The sequence below is a fragment of the Haliotis rubra genome, unplaced genomic scaffold (genome assembly GCF_003918875.1).
Source record: "Haliotis rubra isolate DU_JTF1 unplaced genomic scaffold, ASM391887v1 Scf218, whole genome shotgun sequence".
Taxonomy (NCBI): domain Eukaryota; kingdom Metazoa; phylum Mollusca; class Gastropoda; order Lepetellida; family Haliotidae; genus Haliotis; species Haliotis rubra.
Genome location: NW_025766203.1, coordinates 488,491 through 504,633, shown reverse-complemented (window position 1 = coordinate 504,633; position 16,143 = coordinate 488,491). Strand labels below are relative to the sequence as shown.

The following is a 16,143-nucleotide window of genomic DNA, read 5'->3' as shown; positions in this document are numbered from 1 at the left end:
TTGTGTGCGACATAACTTCAACTGTAAATAAATATTAATCAATTTTGACATCTTCAGCTACCAAAAGTGGTATAAGAATTATACATCTCGATCACGACGTGATACAGAGTAGTATGACAATGGATGTACTTGTTTTATATGTGGAAATCTATGCTTTAAATAGATTTCGAACCACTGGTGACCAAATATACTCTCCCAAAAAAGAAACGCATATAGGAATTTCAACTGTATTTTTATGTTTATTTTGAAACATCTTGTAGGCTTTATGAGTCAATGAAATATAGCGAAATTGCACACTGGGAATGCAGACTTATCCCTCTTTGGCACCAACTCGAGGAAAGTCAGTTTGAGTGTCACATGGAGACGTGTGGTGGCGCTGAAGTCAATACCTCGTGTGACCACCGTGGGCATCCAGAACTGCACGGCATCGCCTAGGCATTGAACGAATAAGTCTCAGAATCTGGTGTTGCCCAATCGCAGCCCACTCTGCCTGTAGTGCCTGTGCGAGTTGCTGAAGTGTCTGGGGCTGAGGGTTACGGCGTCGCACCCGTCTGTCCAGGGCATCCCACAGATGTTCGATCGGGTTTAAGTCCGGTGATCTTGAGGGCTAGGGGATCACATTGATGTTGTGGTTCTGGAGGAAGTCTCTAGTGTGACGTGCTGTGTGGGGCCTGGCATTGTCCTGTTGAAACAACTCCCTCTGGCGATCAGTGATTGGAAGGTGTTGGCGTAGTATGTCGTCACAGTACCGTTGAGCTGTCAGGTTGCCCTGGATCATCACCAAATCACTTCTCCTACGGCAGGTGATCACCCCCCACATCATAACACTTCCCCGGCCGAACCTGTCCACCTGGGGAACGCAAGCGTCGGCGAAACGTTCACGTCGACGTCTGTACACCTGCATTCTTCCATCGCGTCGTTCCAATAGAAATCGTGATTCATCACTGAACCAGATTCTACGCCAATTCGGTAGGTTCCAGGCCTGAACGTTGGTGCACCATTGAACTCGATGTCGGCGATGTTGTCGAAGCACAGGGCCATAATAAGGTCTTCTGGCATGTAAACCAGCCTCTCTCAACCTGTTCCTGACGGTCTGTGCAGAAAGCCTCCTCAATCCGGGTATTTGTCGAGCGGTACTGGTCACCATAGCTGTTCGATGACGCAGGTGATGTACCCGGATGTAGCGATCCTGCGCCGCAGTGGTCGCTCGAGGTCGCCCACAAGGAGGGGCATCTGTTACCGCATTCTGACGCGATATCTCTCCCAGAGCCATGAAATGGTGCTTTGGTGAACATTCATGCGTCGGGCAACTGCACGTTGAGACTGGCCAGCTTCAAGCAAACCAATGGCGATATGACGGTTGGCTTCACTTAGACGTGTCATTTTGCGTTCGTCAACAATATTCCAAATACAGTGAATAATCGACAGACAGCGATCAACCTTCTATACCCATCATATATCGTACAGACGATTATATCGTGACAAGAATAATGAATATGAAATCAGAATTCTATAACAAATTAAAGTACAGACTCTAAACTGATTTGGAAACTAGTAAAAAAGTTGTCAGTTTGCAACACAGACAGAAGCACAAATGAATCAAATGATTATCATCAGCTTGAAAACATTCTAAATTTGACTAATGTTGCTGTTGATAAAGGAATGCCAGTAATCATGTGGTTTTTGCAAAGACGATGACATAAATGATATTCGTAACCATGGCGATGAAAACCGTCATGAAAATCGGCTGGACCGGACGGAATTGTGCCAGAGTGAGAGAGTTAATTTTTACGCCGCCTTTAGTAATAACTCAACATTATTACGGCGGAGGAGGGAAGGTAGGGTAGCCCAGTGGTTAAGGCGTTCGCTCGTCACGCCGAAGGCACGGGTTCGATTCCTCACATGAGCACAATGTGTGAAGCCCATTTCTGGTTGCTAAAAGCGGCGCAAAATTATACTAACTCACTAACCTGGACTAGCCATATTTTGATAGCAAGAGCCACATTTTGACATGTTGCACTTTTTTCATTAAAACGATTGTTTTACTTGCAGATCGTAACGGTCAACGACAATGGACGTCACAATTGCCAAAGTCATCGCCATCTTCATTCTTCTCTTTATTACGCTGCTGCTGGGCATAATTCCGTACTTCATCATTAAAAAGAAATGGGGTGCCAACGCAACTGCTCGAAGGGAAAAGGTACTGAGTCTGATGAATTGCTTCGCAGGGGGGCGTGTTTCTTGGCACGTGTCTGCTTCATTTGATGGTGGAGGGCAAGGAGGATTTGGAACAGGGACTTACTAACGCCTACAACTTCACCGGCTTCCCGATGTTCGAGACGCTCACTGGTGCCGGATTTTTCCTCATCGCCGGAGTGGAACAGTTAGCCATGCTGTTTATGACGGGAGTGGTTGTGACGTCACTTCCGTTGAGCCGGGCAAAACGTGAACCGTACAACGAAATGGACAAAATAGGTGGCAGCATGTCCTCGGCGTCCTGTGTCAATGAACAGGAAGGGTCTATAACCCACGCTCACGACCTGGAGGCACTCTCTGCCGCGTCTGGACTCAGTGCGTTCTTGGTGCTGATCGCGCTGTCCTTCCATACAATATTTGACGGTTTAGCAGTGGGGTTGCAGGGGGAAGCCACAGAAGTATGGGAGGTCTTGATTGCCATCTCGATTCACAAAAGTCTAGTTGCCTTTTGTCTTGGTCTTCAGCTTTTCAGAGCCTTTGTGCCGTACTTTAAGAAACCCTTCGCGTGTCTCTGCTTCTTTTCTTTGATGTCGGCGATCGGAATATGCACAGGCATAGCTGTGACGTCTTCCAACCTTGACCTTGACGCACAGTCAATGGCGTCGGGGGTTCTCCAGGGTATTGCGTGTGGGACGTTCCTCTACGTCACGTGTTTTGAAATACTAAGAGACGCATTCGGCCATGGTAAAGGCGTGATGAATGTCTTTGTTGCATTGGTGGGCTTCGCAGCAATTGCGGGCGTGAAGGCTCTTGATCACGACTGAAGGCAGAGTGTAAAAAGTTTAAAAAGGAGAAATGACGCTTCACTTAAATCGACAAACAAGCAATGTCTTGAGACTTATGGCATATGCTTCGTTTGAAAAGTTTCTCACTTACGTCATATTTTGTTGTTGTGATATCAGGAACCTACCCTCAAGAATAATAACGGTCTACCTAACACAAACCGGTTATTAATATTATGAGCAAGGATGCATGATTCCAGGGTAAGCTGACACGCAATTAACTAATTCACAGAATGTGACTACCCGATCCATCCAGGGACTCTTACGTCGAGTATAAATTGGAGAGCAAACCCGGCCCTGACAATCAGTCTGTCGATCGTTATCTGTTAGTGAAATGGTTTTGATTTAGATCGAATGCGTGCATAATACAATATACATATGTGCTTGATAACGGTTTAGCTAAATAGAGCTTGAGAGACACAACCATGAAATAAGAGATAAAGCGAGGCGATGTGCTTGCAAAACCGACACAAGCTTTAAAAGAGGGTCCCCGTATATCAGTGAACGAAAACTGTGTACCACGCAGGTCAGTACTAAGTGTAAAGCCTGAACAGGAGACATCAGTGTGTTATTACCCTAGATTACTGTATTACATTGTTTTCTGTTTCGGCTTTTCGCTTTGTGTACTTCGTTATATCCAACCGTTCGTTATAAGCGTGTTCGTTATAAACGTAGTTTAAAATAACATTTTCCTTGTTCAATCAGGACGCTTCCAAATATCAGTCACCCTTCACTACAGTATGGGTGTTGTTTTACGCCGCAGACATGACGGAATGTAATGATGGGCAATGACGCATGCATCAAGGGTACACTATTCATATCTTAACTGACGTTTGAGTCATGAATGGGGTATTTTGTCACATTAGATTTGATTATCAAGGTAACATTATGATGTACACTTTATATATTCATTGAGATGTATATGTACGTGCATATTTGTTAATGGTTAAAACAGCAATAAATATATTTGGTTGTATTTAAAATGGCCTTTGTTGCGTATATATTAGTGAGTGGAGGTTGTTTTAAGCCTGAAGTCACACATTTATATAGCTGGAATATTGCTGAGCGAGGCGGAAAACAACAAGAAACCTGTTTTTTCACCTCATAAATCGAATCAACATCTTTATGGTTAACATAAGTTCCATGAAGCAGATCGTATCCCAATTGCATAGATTGAAGCTCATGCTGTTGATCACCGGATTGTCTTGTCCAGATTCGATTATTTACTAACCAACGCCGTATAGCTGGTATAGTGCTGAGTGCTTAGTTAAGACACAACCAATCAATCAAGTTAAGAAATAACCAATCAATCAATTTTTTAGTCCTCAATAATGCTGAAAGGCCCACATTCATCCATGGTGTGGCATTTTGTCTGGGTCATAGTCTGGGTTGCCATTTCTGTCACATACTGCGGTATAAAATCAGGTTCCATGCAAAATGCTTGCTTGGGTTGACGCATTATCCTCCAAAGCACCTACAAGTATCGAGTGGGGGACAAGTCTTCTTGGAGGTTTCGGAAAGGGGCGAGTAGTGACGAATGGATACTTGTTATGTGCGAAAATACGACAAACCAATCAGAACGCGCGTAAATGAGCGCAGTGCTTTGATAAAAATAATCCCGAGTACTTAAATCGTTTATGGCATTATGTCATTGTTTAAAGAATCATGAAAAATATATATCGTCATATTGAAAGTACAAAGAACGTAGCTAAAAGGATTTTGCTGCCTATTATGAAGTTTTTAATAAGAATCATGCGATTGACGGTGAGAGATTCAAATCCACGCACGTGCGTTTGTTGACATCACTGCTCTCATGGGGTCCAACTGAGTGTATTTCTGACGATTTTGCGGGCTTGTTATGGAGATTGTACGTGCGCTTCGACCAATTTTAGGAAATGTAATTATAATCGCTACGAGTTTCAAAACAATAATATCGTATTTGTATGTAACTAATCAACCTTAATCTTTAACATTGGGCTTATATTTCATAGCTCTGGGGATACTTAAGTCTGAGTGTTTTTTGGTCATTCATATTTTTTTCAGCGAATTCATTTGAAATTCCACCAGGGGTGTGACAGCAAGGTTACACGAATGTTCAGTTTGAGAAATATTTTAAAGTCATTTTTGAGTATCTGCTTTGGGATTTAATGTAGCTGATTTTTTATATTTTTGTTGTTGTTGTATATTCAATAAAACAATTCCCATTTGTGATAATTAAACCCTATTAAGAAAATTAACATAATTGGAAATATAAGGTGAACAGCTGGTAATAATTACATTAGAATATGTCTAACAAATATGTTTTTCTCCTTCTTTAGTTGTATCAAAGAGGTTTATAAAACCCCAAAACAACAACCTAGCAATACAATGTACATGTGCTTCTGTGATATTAAGAAACTTTGGAATCAAACAGGGATAGAGTTATCGTTCTTTTTTAAAGTAGTTCTGATGTTCATGCGCCAATATGAAATCCTTCCAGAGGGGCACGAGTCGCTATTCGGCTTGTCCCGGAATAACACGAGTTGGTCACGAATGAACAAGTATCGAGTGGGGGACGAGTCTTCTTGGAGGTTACGGAAAGGGGCGAGTGGTGACAAATGTCATTGTCGTAAACAAGGTGGAATTTAGTAGAAGACGAGCCCATTCAATAGTGATAGCCAATGTCATATGTATAACCTAGCAGCATTTCTTTATGTTATTACCACTGTTAACGCAAAGTATCTTATTCTAGAAAGGACGTCATCCGAGCATCTCTGCTTTTTATAGTGCAGTATTTCCTCAATTACTCACACGCTACTCAATGTGCAGCACCCTCTAACTGATGCAGGAACATAGACTCTGTCCAGAAAAATAATCAGAGAAATAAAAAGAAGAAATGCGGTTCTGCACTTTGCATGAGATGCCGCTTCAGCGAGCACTTTTATGATCATAGTTGATCTAATAGTTAGTTAAGTCGTCCTTTATACTTTTTCACGTGCTTTCATTTCTTTCTGTTAGGCCATATATTCAACATTATTTTAATACATCCATACTTTCACTGTGCGGTATGTTTTAGTGCCATTTCACAAGTGTTTTAACATTGTGCATGTATCAATTGTTTCGTTCAACATGGACAAGTTTATAATCTCATATTACAGGTGAAACAGTCATTTGTTCAAAAAGGCCTCACTTTCCGAGCTTCAAACAGTATCAATTCAATTCAAGACATTTACACCGTCATGCGTTCCCCACACACCCCCTCCTCACCCCCACCACCACCACCACCACCTCTCACCTCTCAACAAAAAAAGAAACAAATTAAAGAAAAACCCACAAACTTGAAATGAGACTGGAGACAAGCACATGTAATGAGACTGCAGGTGAATAATTGAGACTGCAAGCACGCACTGAGACTGCAGCTGTGCAGGTGAACAACTGAGACTGCAAGTACCCATTGAGACTGCAGCTATTCAGGTGAACAACTGAGACTGCAAGCACGCATTGAGACTGCAGCTATGCAGTTGAATAATTGAGACTAGAAGCACCCATTGAGACTGCAGCTATGCAGGTGAATAATTGAGACTGGAAGCACCCATTCAGACTGCAGCTATGCAGGTGAATAATTGAGACTGGAAGCACCCATTCAGACTGCAGCTATGCAGGTGAATAATTGAGACTGCAGCTATGCAGGTGAATAATTGAGACTGCAGCTATGCAGGTGAACAATTGAGACTGCAAGCACATAAAGAGACTGAAGACACACGGGTGAATATTTGAGACTACAATAACACAATGGGTCTGCAGACACGCATGTGAACATTTGAGACCGCAGGCACGGAGGTGAACGGGTTAGACTGCAAGCACACAATGAGATTGTAGATTTCTGTAAACGGTTTCTGTGTTCCTGACTTTGAATTCAATTAAATCATTGCTTTCACATTTATGCTCTTTGTTAAAAGCCTTTAATATAAAATACAAAGTTTTCAGATATTTGTATAACGCCGATATCCAGCTCAGCTGCTCATATGCGCTTTGTTTTTCCCTCGATCACTGGATGTCAATCTCAACGACACGTCGTATTATCAATCTCAACTCCCTGGGATCATACAACTCTTGCAGCCACTAGGCGCACCGAATTAGTGTGGCTTTCCAATCCTTACGAGACACCCATTCACAGCTGGCTGACTGGGACACATAGTCACAGTACTTTGTCCAAGTGTTACTGCATGTTGCTGTACCCGCAACTAGGTGTTTGCACGTATTCATGTGGCCACCATCTGGTCATATAGCAACGGATTCGGGGGTTCTTTTAAGTGCACAGGGTTGTGTACTGTACACTAGGGGTTGTGACAACACTGAAAGAGTCTGCACACAAAGTTGACTCCAAGGTTTTTACACCTGGTCACATGTGGGCTCGATCCCGTCACCTCAAGCTCGCTGGATCACTGGCCTGGCGCTTTAGCCAGTTCGCCCACCCACCATGGCCCATAATTTGCTTATAAAACTTAATAGTGGATGATCTGACATTGCGAGAAATGATCCAGAAGTTTGTGCAGGACATGGTAGCACTGATACAGTGGATGGAGAATTTCATCTTCATGGCGATGGCATTGAGGCATGCATGACCAAATTATATGTGCAATAGGTGAGGTGACACGAATGTTCAGTTTGAGAAATATTTTAAAGTCATTTTTGAGTATCTGCGGATTCGGGGGTTCTTTTAAGTGCACAGGGTTGTGTACTGTACACTAGGGGTTGTGACAACACTGAAAGAGTCTACACACAAAGTTGACTCCAAGGTTTTTACACCTGGTCACATGTGGGCTCGATCCCGTCACCTCAAGGTCGCTGGATCACTAGCCTGGCGCTTTAGCCAGTTCGCCCACCACGCCCACCACGCCCCCATATTCAGTTACCTCAGCAGGCAGTTTTATCTTTAACAATGTATTTATTTTATATTCCTGCTTACAGTTATAATCACATTCAAAGGAAATTTAAACTTACCAACTTTTTTAAACGTAGGGTTTGGGGGTTTTTCATTTTAATTTTGGCTAAATTTGACTGTAATCGCCACAGTCACAGTACTTTGTCCACGTTTACTGCACGTTGCTGTACCCACAACTAGGTGTTTGCACGTTTTCATGTGGCCACCATCTGGTCTTATATACCAACGGATTCGTGGGTTCTTTTAAGTGCACAGGGTTGTGTACTGTACACTAGGGGCTGTGACAACACTTAAAGATTCTGCACACAAAGTTGACTCCACGGTTTTTACACCCGGTCAAATGTGGGCTCGATACCGTCACCTCAAGGTTGCTAGATCACTGGCCTGGCGCTTTAGACAGCTCGCCCACCGCGCCCCCGATGACCATGTCTTCTTGTTGACATTGCCTTAGAATATATATTTGATGGTTACACTCAAATGTATCTACTAGTGTTATGTGACATTGTGGCAGAAGAGTCGAGGGAAATATATTTTAATGTTTTGGTTAATGTAATAAATTAACAAAAAATGTAATTATTTGAAGGAGAGGGAAGAGGCCAGTTTTTACACTTGTCAGGGGAAAATCTATGCTTATCAGGGAAAGGTCAGGTGATTGTGGCCTACCTTTCCTGTGGGAACCCTGACTCATGCATATACAGATTATAACTCAAGCATGCGTTCGTAATCTCCTAAAATACCTCTTCAGCCTGTCCTTGAATAACACGAGTTAGTCACGAACTGATAGCACACCTTAGACACCACGTTTCACATTGCGATAAAATACCTCCGCCATCTTGATTCACATGTCAAGCCACGTGACCTACATTGTTGTTTATAAGGCACATATTTTGCATTCATTGTCATACGGTCAAGCGGAAGGCAGGAGTCATCAGGTATGTCGTTTCACAGCTCAAACTTAATTTTGTCTTGAAACTGGTGTCAACTGTACGAGACGCCTACATGGCTATGTAACGTGAAGCATTACGCCTATTCTTGGGAAACGTGAAACGCAGAACAGGTGGCGAGGTGTACTTCAACAGAACGATCAAATTTCACGTCATTGTCTCATTTCTCTGATCAGGGATAATCTACAACGTTATATACTCTCCCTGCTCTGATCTTACTCGGTTTCCGAAACAGTCTTGCTTAAAACAAATCATTAATATATTCACTGTTTAATGTCTATGATTCAAATATTCGAAACTTGCCGAAAATCAGAGCTACACATAGAATCATGAATCAACAGAGATATACAGAGGAGTATTAAAATCATTTATATTCGTTATTCGCTTATTGAATTCATCACTGACGTTGTGTGCGACATAAATTCAACTGTAAATAATTATTAATCAATTTTGACATCTTCAGCTACCAAAAGTGGTATAAGAATTATACATCTCGATCACGACGTGATACAGAGTAGTATGACAATGTATGTACTAATTTGTTTTATACGTGGAAAATATGCTTTAAATAGATTTCGAACCACTGGTGACCAAATATATCGTACAGACGATTATATCGTGACAAGAATAATGAATATGAAATCAGAATTCTATATCAAATTAAAGTACAGACTCTAAACTGATTTGGAAACTAGTAAAAAAGTTATCAGTTTGCAACACAGATAGAAGCACAAATGAATCAGCTGATTATCAGCTTGAAAACATTCTAAATTTGACTAATGTTGCTGTTGATAAAGGAATGCCAGTAATCATGTGGTTTTTGCAAAGACGATGACATAAATGATATTCGTAACCATGGCGATGAAAACCGTCATGAAACTCAACATTATTACGGCGGGGAAGGGAAGGTAGGGTAGCCCAGTGGTTAAGGCGTTCGCTCGTCACGCCGAAGGCACGGGTTCGATTCCTCACATGAGCACAATGTGTGAAGCCCATTTCTGGTTGCTAAAAGCGGCGCAAAATCATACTAACTCACTAACCTGGACTAGCCATATTTTGATAGCAAGAGCCACATTTTGACATGTTGCACCTTTTTCATTAAAACGATTGTTTTACTTGCAGATCGGAACGGTCAACGACAATGGACGTCACAATTGCCAAAGTCATCGCCATCTTCATTCTTTTCTTTATTACGCTGCTGCTGGGCATAATTCCGTACTTCATCATTAAAAAGAAATGGGGTGCCAACGCATCTGCTCGAAGGGAAAAGGTCCTGAGTCTGATGAATTGCTTCGCAGGGGGCGTGTTTCTTGGCACGTGTCTGCTTCATCTGATGATTGAGGGCAAGGAGGATTTGGAACAGGGACTTACTAACGCCTACAACTTCACCGGCTTCCCGATGTTCGAGACGCTCACTGGTGCCGGATTTTTCCTCATCGCCGGAGTGGAACAGTTAGCCATGCTGTTTATGACGGGAGTGGTTGTGACGTCACTTCCGTTGAGCCAGGCAAAACCTGCACCGTACAACGAAATGAACAAAATGGGTCGCAGCATATCCTCGGCGTCCTGTGTCAATGAACAGGAAGGGTCTATAACCCACGCTCACGACCTGGAGGCACTCTCTGCCGCGTCTGGACTCAGTGCGTTCTTGGTGCTGATCGCGCTGTCCTTCCATACAATATTTGACGGTTTAGCAGTGGGGCTGCAGGGGGAAGCGACAGAAGTATGGGAGGTCTTCATTGCCATCTCGATTCACAAAAGTCTAGTTGCCTTTTGTCTTGGTCTTCAGCTTTTCAGAGCCTTTGCGCCGTACTTTAAGAAACCCTTCGCGTGTCTCTGCTTCTTTTCCTTGATGTCGCCAATCGGAATATGCATAGGCATAGCTGTGACGTCTTCCAACCTTGACCTTGACGCACAGTCAATGGCGTCGGGGGTTCTTCAGGGTATTGCGTGTGGGACGTTCCTCTACGTCACGTGTTTTGAAATACTAAGAGACGCATTCGGCCATGGTAAAGGCGTGATGAATGTCTTTGTTGCATTGGTGGGCTTCGCAGCAATGGCGGGCGTGAAGGCTCTTGATCACGACTGAAGGCAGAGTGTAAAAAGTTTAAAAAGGAGAAATGACGCTTCACTTAAATCGACAAACAAGCAATGTCTTGAGACCTATGGCTATGCTTCGTTTGAAAAGTTTCTCACTTACGTCATATTGTTTTTGTGATATCAGGAACCTACCCTCAAGAATAATAACGATCTACCTAACACAAACCGGTTATTAATATTATGAGCAAGGATGCATGATTCCAGGGTAATCTGACACGCAATTAACTAATTCACAGAATGTGACTACCCGATCCATTCAGGGACTCGTACGTCGAGTATAAATTGGAGAGCAAACCCGGTCCTGATAATCAGTCTGTCGATCGTTATCTGTTAGTGAAATGGTTTTGATTTAGATCGAGTGCGTGCATAATAGAATATACATATGTGCTTGATAACGGTTTAGCTAAATAGAGCTAGAGAGACACAACCATGAAATAAGAGATAAAACGAGGCGATGTGCTTGCAAAACCGACACAAGCTTTAAAAAAGGGTCCCCGTATATCAGTGAACGAAAACTGTGTACCACGCAGGTCAGTACTAAGTGTAAAGCCTGAACAGGAGACATCAGTGTGTTATAACCCTAGATTACTGTATTACATATGGTTTCTGTTTCCGGTTTCCGCTTTGTGTACTTCGTTATATCCAACAGTTCGTGATAAGCGTGTTCGTTATAAACGTAGTTTAAAATAACATTTTCCTTGTTCAATCAGGACGCTTCCAAATATCACCCTTCACTACAGTATGAGTGTTGTTTTACGCCGCAGACATGACGGAATGTAATGATGGGCAATGACGCATGCATCAAGGGTACACTATTCATATCTTAACTGACGTTTGAGTCATGAATGGGGTATTTTGTCACATTAGATTTGATTATCAAGGTAACATTATGATGTACACTTTATATATTCATTGAGATGTATATGTACGTGCATATTTGTTAATGGTTAAAACAGCAATAAATATATTTGGTTGTATTTAAAATGGCCTTTGTTGCGTATATATTAGTGAGTGGAGGTTGTTTTAAGCCTGAAGTCACTCATTTATATAGCTGGAATATTGCTGAGTGCTTAGTAAGAAACAATCAATCAATCAATTTTTTAGTCCTCAATAATGCTGAAAGGCCCACATTCATCCATGGTGTTGCAATTTGTCTGGGTCATAGTCTGGGTTGCCATTTCTGTCACATACTGCGGTATAAAATCAGGGTCCATGCAAAATGCTTGCTTGGGTTGACGCAATATGCTCCAAACCACCTACAACTGGAACATTCCGTCCCAGGTATCATCTATGTGAATACCATACTTGAAGAACCATATTCTGGATTTGATACCGGGAGAGTCTGATATTTCAACTTGTGTATGAAATATTTAACAAAGCCGTAAGTAGCTCAGGCAACATGCTTAGGGGTTAACAATAAACTGAGCGAGCGTTTCAGCTTTAGTAGTAAGCTATGCTACCTCTACATTAAGGCATTACGCTTTAGAACCTCCTAGGGCGACATTATATAAAGATTTATCAGCCCTTCATAAAAATAGGGCAATAAATCAATAGATACATCGTTTGTACAGGTTCTACTGCACCAAATCAGAATCACATGCTCCCTCTGAGGAGATAGAGACATATATATGGCATCAGTTGGATGAGATAGTGTAACATTTTTTTAAAGCACATCCCTCCTGATGTTTTCTAAAAAAATTCCTACCGTATCGTGCATATTTTTTATCCGTACATACGCCGATACGGCCCTTATCTGGAGGGCCTGCATTGGGTATATTTGCTTCAGGGTCTGTATGATAGACTACAAGGTGCCCACGTCAACTGAATAGACGTAATAAGCCTTTATCTGTTACCACCGGTGCAAGTCATGTTCACTTGTGCATCACTTTCTGTGCATCGGTATCAGTTCAAGACTCTTTTTGTATCGACGGCACGCAGGTGAATAATTGAGAATGCAAGCACGCATTGAGACTGCAGCTATGCAGGTAAACAATTGAGACTGCAAGCACGCATTGAGACTGCAGCTATGTAGGTGAATAATTGAGACTCGAAGAACGCAGTGTGACTGCAGGTATGCAGGTGAACAATTTAGACTGCATGCACGCATTGAGACTGCAGCTATGCAGGTGAATAATTGAGACTCGAAGAACGCAGTGAGACTGCAGGTATGCAGGTGAACTATTGAGACTGCAAGCATGCAATGAGACTGCAGGTATGCAGGTGAACAATTTAGACTACAAGCACGCAGTGAGACTGCAGGTATGCAGGTTAACAATTGAGACTGCAAGCATGCAATGAGATTGCAGGTATGCTGGTGAACTATTGAGACTGCAGTTATGCAGGTAAACAATTCAGACTGCAAGCACGCAATGAGACCGCAGGTATGCGGGTGAATAATTGAGACTGCAAGCACACAATGAGACTGCAGTTATGCAGGTATAAAGTGCCATCAGTCACACGTCTTTACTCACATTATCTTCGACAAACTTTGTAAACATTCCTGATTAAGAGGTTATTTCTTATGTCACCTTTCCTATATTTTCACATCTGTACTTGAGGTCTTTGCTTAAGATGCCTTTTAATTTCTACACATTCACAAAAGAATAATAACAGGCCGTAAGTAATTACTTTGAGGTTACCCGAAATGCTCCTCTTATCGCTTCATCTCGCGCCCAAGGCAGGCCCTTTGTTTCAGCCCGCCAGTCGAGCAGCACGTTGTTTGACCACAGAGAGCATTGTTTTTGTCCAGCTCTAATTAGCCAACTTATGTACGAGTAAGTACACTCCCTTCGCTTATCAATTGTGTTGTTATGCTATAACAGTATATTTGTCTGTGATACCGCCACTGGCAAAGTTTAATTGATCAGAAAGTTGATTGTTTGAGTAATTGTGATTATCTCCAGAGACCAGGTCTCTGTTATCTCGTAGCCATCCATGTATAACTCGTTATGGGGAAAATGTTTCATTTTTTAAATGTACTGTCATCAATGTTTATAGAGTAGAATTGTAACTTGAAAGCATGTTTTTGCTCAATGGTTGTGTGAGAACGAATAGTGTATAAAATGTTGTTTGTATTATGTGATCCACTAATTAGTGACAATTTTAGGTTGTACTGTTATTTTATTTGGCACTCCCCGTAAGCAGTTATCTCCCTTGCTCACTGCCATTCTACAGTTTCCGTGAACCGTAAATTTTCACTCCAACTCCATTGTTTTGATTTGTTCCAACTTGTTAGTTTCATAACCGCGTGTTAGCGGGAGCACTTAGATTAGCCTCGAGTGTGATAATGTTTGTAGAAAAGTATGCAATTCATCATTATAATCGCCACGATGTGTTTGCATGAAATTGTCAGTTTACTCATTGTATTGTAGTCGCATCCTACTAGGCAAGGAAGCCCCGTCCGGTTGTGGACAGATGTATCCAAGGTAGTTGGGGGTGAGTTGTATATACCTCAACTGGAAAACGGTGTCAAGTTCCTTTATTTTTCATGTTAGTTATTGTATGTTATTAGTTAGATTAACTTGTGTAAAACTATTACATAAGAGGTGACATACCCACTGGGTCTGGTATCTTTGCTGGGAGTTATGCAAGTGCTATTGGTACAGTTGACTTTGTATGTAAAAGATGCTTTCTTCCATGTGAATGTTTATATTGTACTTTTATGCACTGTGCTAATCTAAAATAAATTACTATATATATTACACAATCGGATATTATGTATGATATCTGATACTTTCAGACATACGCGATTCTTATAGCAATGTGTAATATGGGATTACGATGTTTCATCTGTGATAGGCCATCCATGATGTTACCATGTATATTGAATGTTTTTGTTTTATTGTTTAGGTCTACCGTCTTCAGTATAAATAAAATACATGGACCCACAGAACGGCTCTGTTCTGCTTTTTACACAGGTAAACAATTGAGACTGCAAACACGCAATGAGACTGCAGGTATGCAGGTGAACTATTGAGACTGCAGTTATGCAGGTAAACAATTCAGACTGCAAGCACGCAATGAGACTGCAGGTATGCGGGTGAATAATTGAGACTGCAAGCACGCAATGAGACTGCAGTTATGCAGGTATAAAGTGCCATCAGTCACACGTCTTTACTCATATTATCTTCGACAAACTCCGTCAGGGCTCGGAAAACTTTGTAAACATTCCTGATTAAGAGGTTATTTCTTATGTCACCTTTCCTATATTTTCACATCTGTACTTGAGGTCTTTGCTTAAGGTCCCTTTTAATTTCTACACATTCACAAAAGAATAATAACAGGTATGCAGGTGAACAACTGAGACTGTAGTTATACAGGTGAACAATTGAGACTGCAAACACACAATTGAGACTGCAAGCACGCAATGACACTGCAGACACGTTGAGAAAGTTCCACTCTAGAGGTCAGTCTCCTATTCCTGCCTTCCCACGTGACTGTGTGTCAGGTGTTCTATAGCATGCTGCGAGGTCGGTGGCAAGTCAACATATATAAACGTAAGGTAGGACGACGGAGGAAAGTTAGTCTGTCTCACAGTCCCTGAACCACATTATTTTCCCTACTGCCAAGCCCTCTCTGCAGTGCTAAAGCCCTAAATAAAGCAAGTCTAGATTTCCTCAGGTTCAGGTTCTGAATCTCTGGTCTCCCTGGGGCTCCTTTTCAATATAAATGGGCTTGTTTGTTACTATCAAAATTATATATATTCAGAGACTAAGCCTTAGTCTAGAGGAACGTGATCACTGACATTTATGGGGAGAGTTGAGCAGTACTGGTCTCACTCTCTAGAGACTTGATACGCCGAACGTTGCCTGTTTATTTTAAATAGACAACTGAGACAGAATTTCGATGTGCTTTGGAAAAAAATGAAAATTGAATTTGAATTATTTAATATTTTTTAAATCAGTCTCCACACACTCATACACATACACCACCTTACGCACGCACGAACCCAACCCCACAAACAAACACCCACCCTCACTCTCTCTCTCTCTCACACACACACACACACAACACACTAGTCCTCTTGCATGTTAAATATAATCGACGCACGTCTTGGGCTGACCTCAAACGAAGCTTGGGAATATGAGGGTGACAGGCGACTCAGCACTCATTCGTTCGTAATCTCCTAAAATACCCC

The 16,143-nt window shown here is 41.9% G+C and overlaps 2 protein-coding genes and 1 long non-coding RNA gene across 3 annotated transcripts; all 3 read left to right on the top strand.

Moving 5' to 3' along the window:
- The first annotated feature begins 2,071 nt into the window (after window positions 1-2,071).
- On the top strand, window positions 2,072-3,020 carry LOC124277112 (protein zntD-like). Its single transcript, XM_046712771.1, is given in 2 exon segments — window positions 2,072-2,227; window positions 2,229-3,020. Coding segments are annotated over 2 exon segments (948 nt in total).
- A 7,027-nt stretch (window positions 3,021-10,047) lies between these two features.
- Window positions 10,048-11,584, top strand: LOC124277111 (protein zntD-like). The gene has a single exon (XM_046712770.1). It carries the CDS (start codon window positions 10,048-10,050, stop codon window positions 10,993-10,995), a length of 948 nt encoding a protein of 315 aa, XP_046568726.1. The 3' UTR covers window positions 10,996-11,584.
- A 2,116-nt stretch (window positions 11,585-13,700) lies between these two features.
- On the top strand, window positions 13,701-14,893 carry LOC124277075. The gene is made up of 3 exons (XR_006898738.1): window positions 13,701-13,780; window positions 14,378-14,441; window positions 14,856-14,893. It is a non-coding gene; the product is annotated as an uncharacterized LOC124277075 (long non-coding RNA).
- Window positions 14,894-16,143: the final 1,250 nt, after the last annotated feature.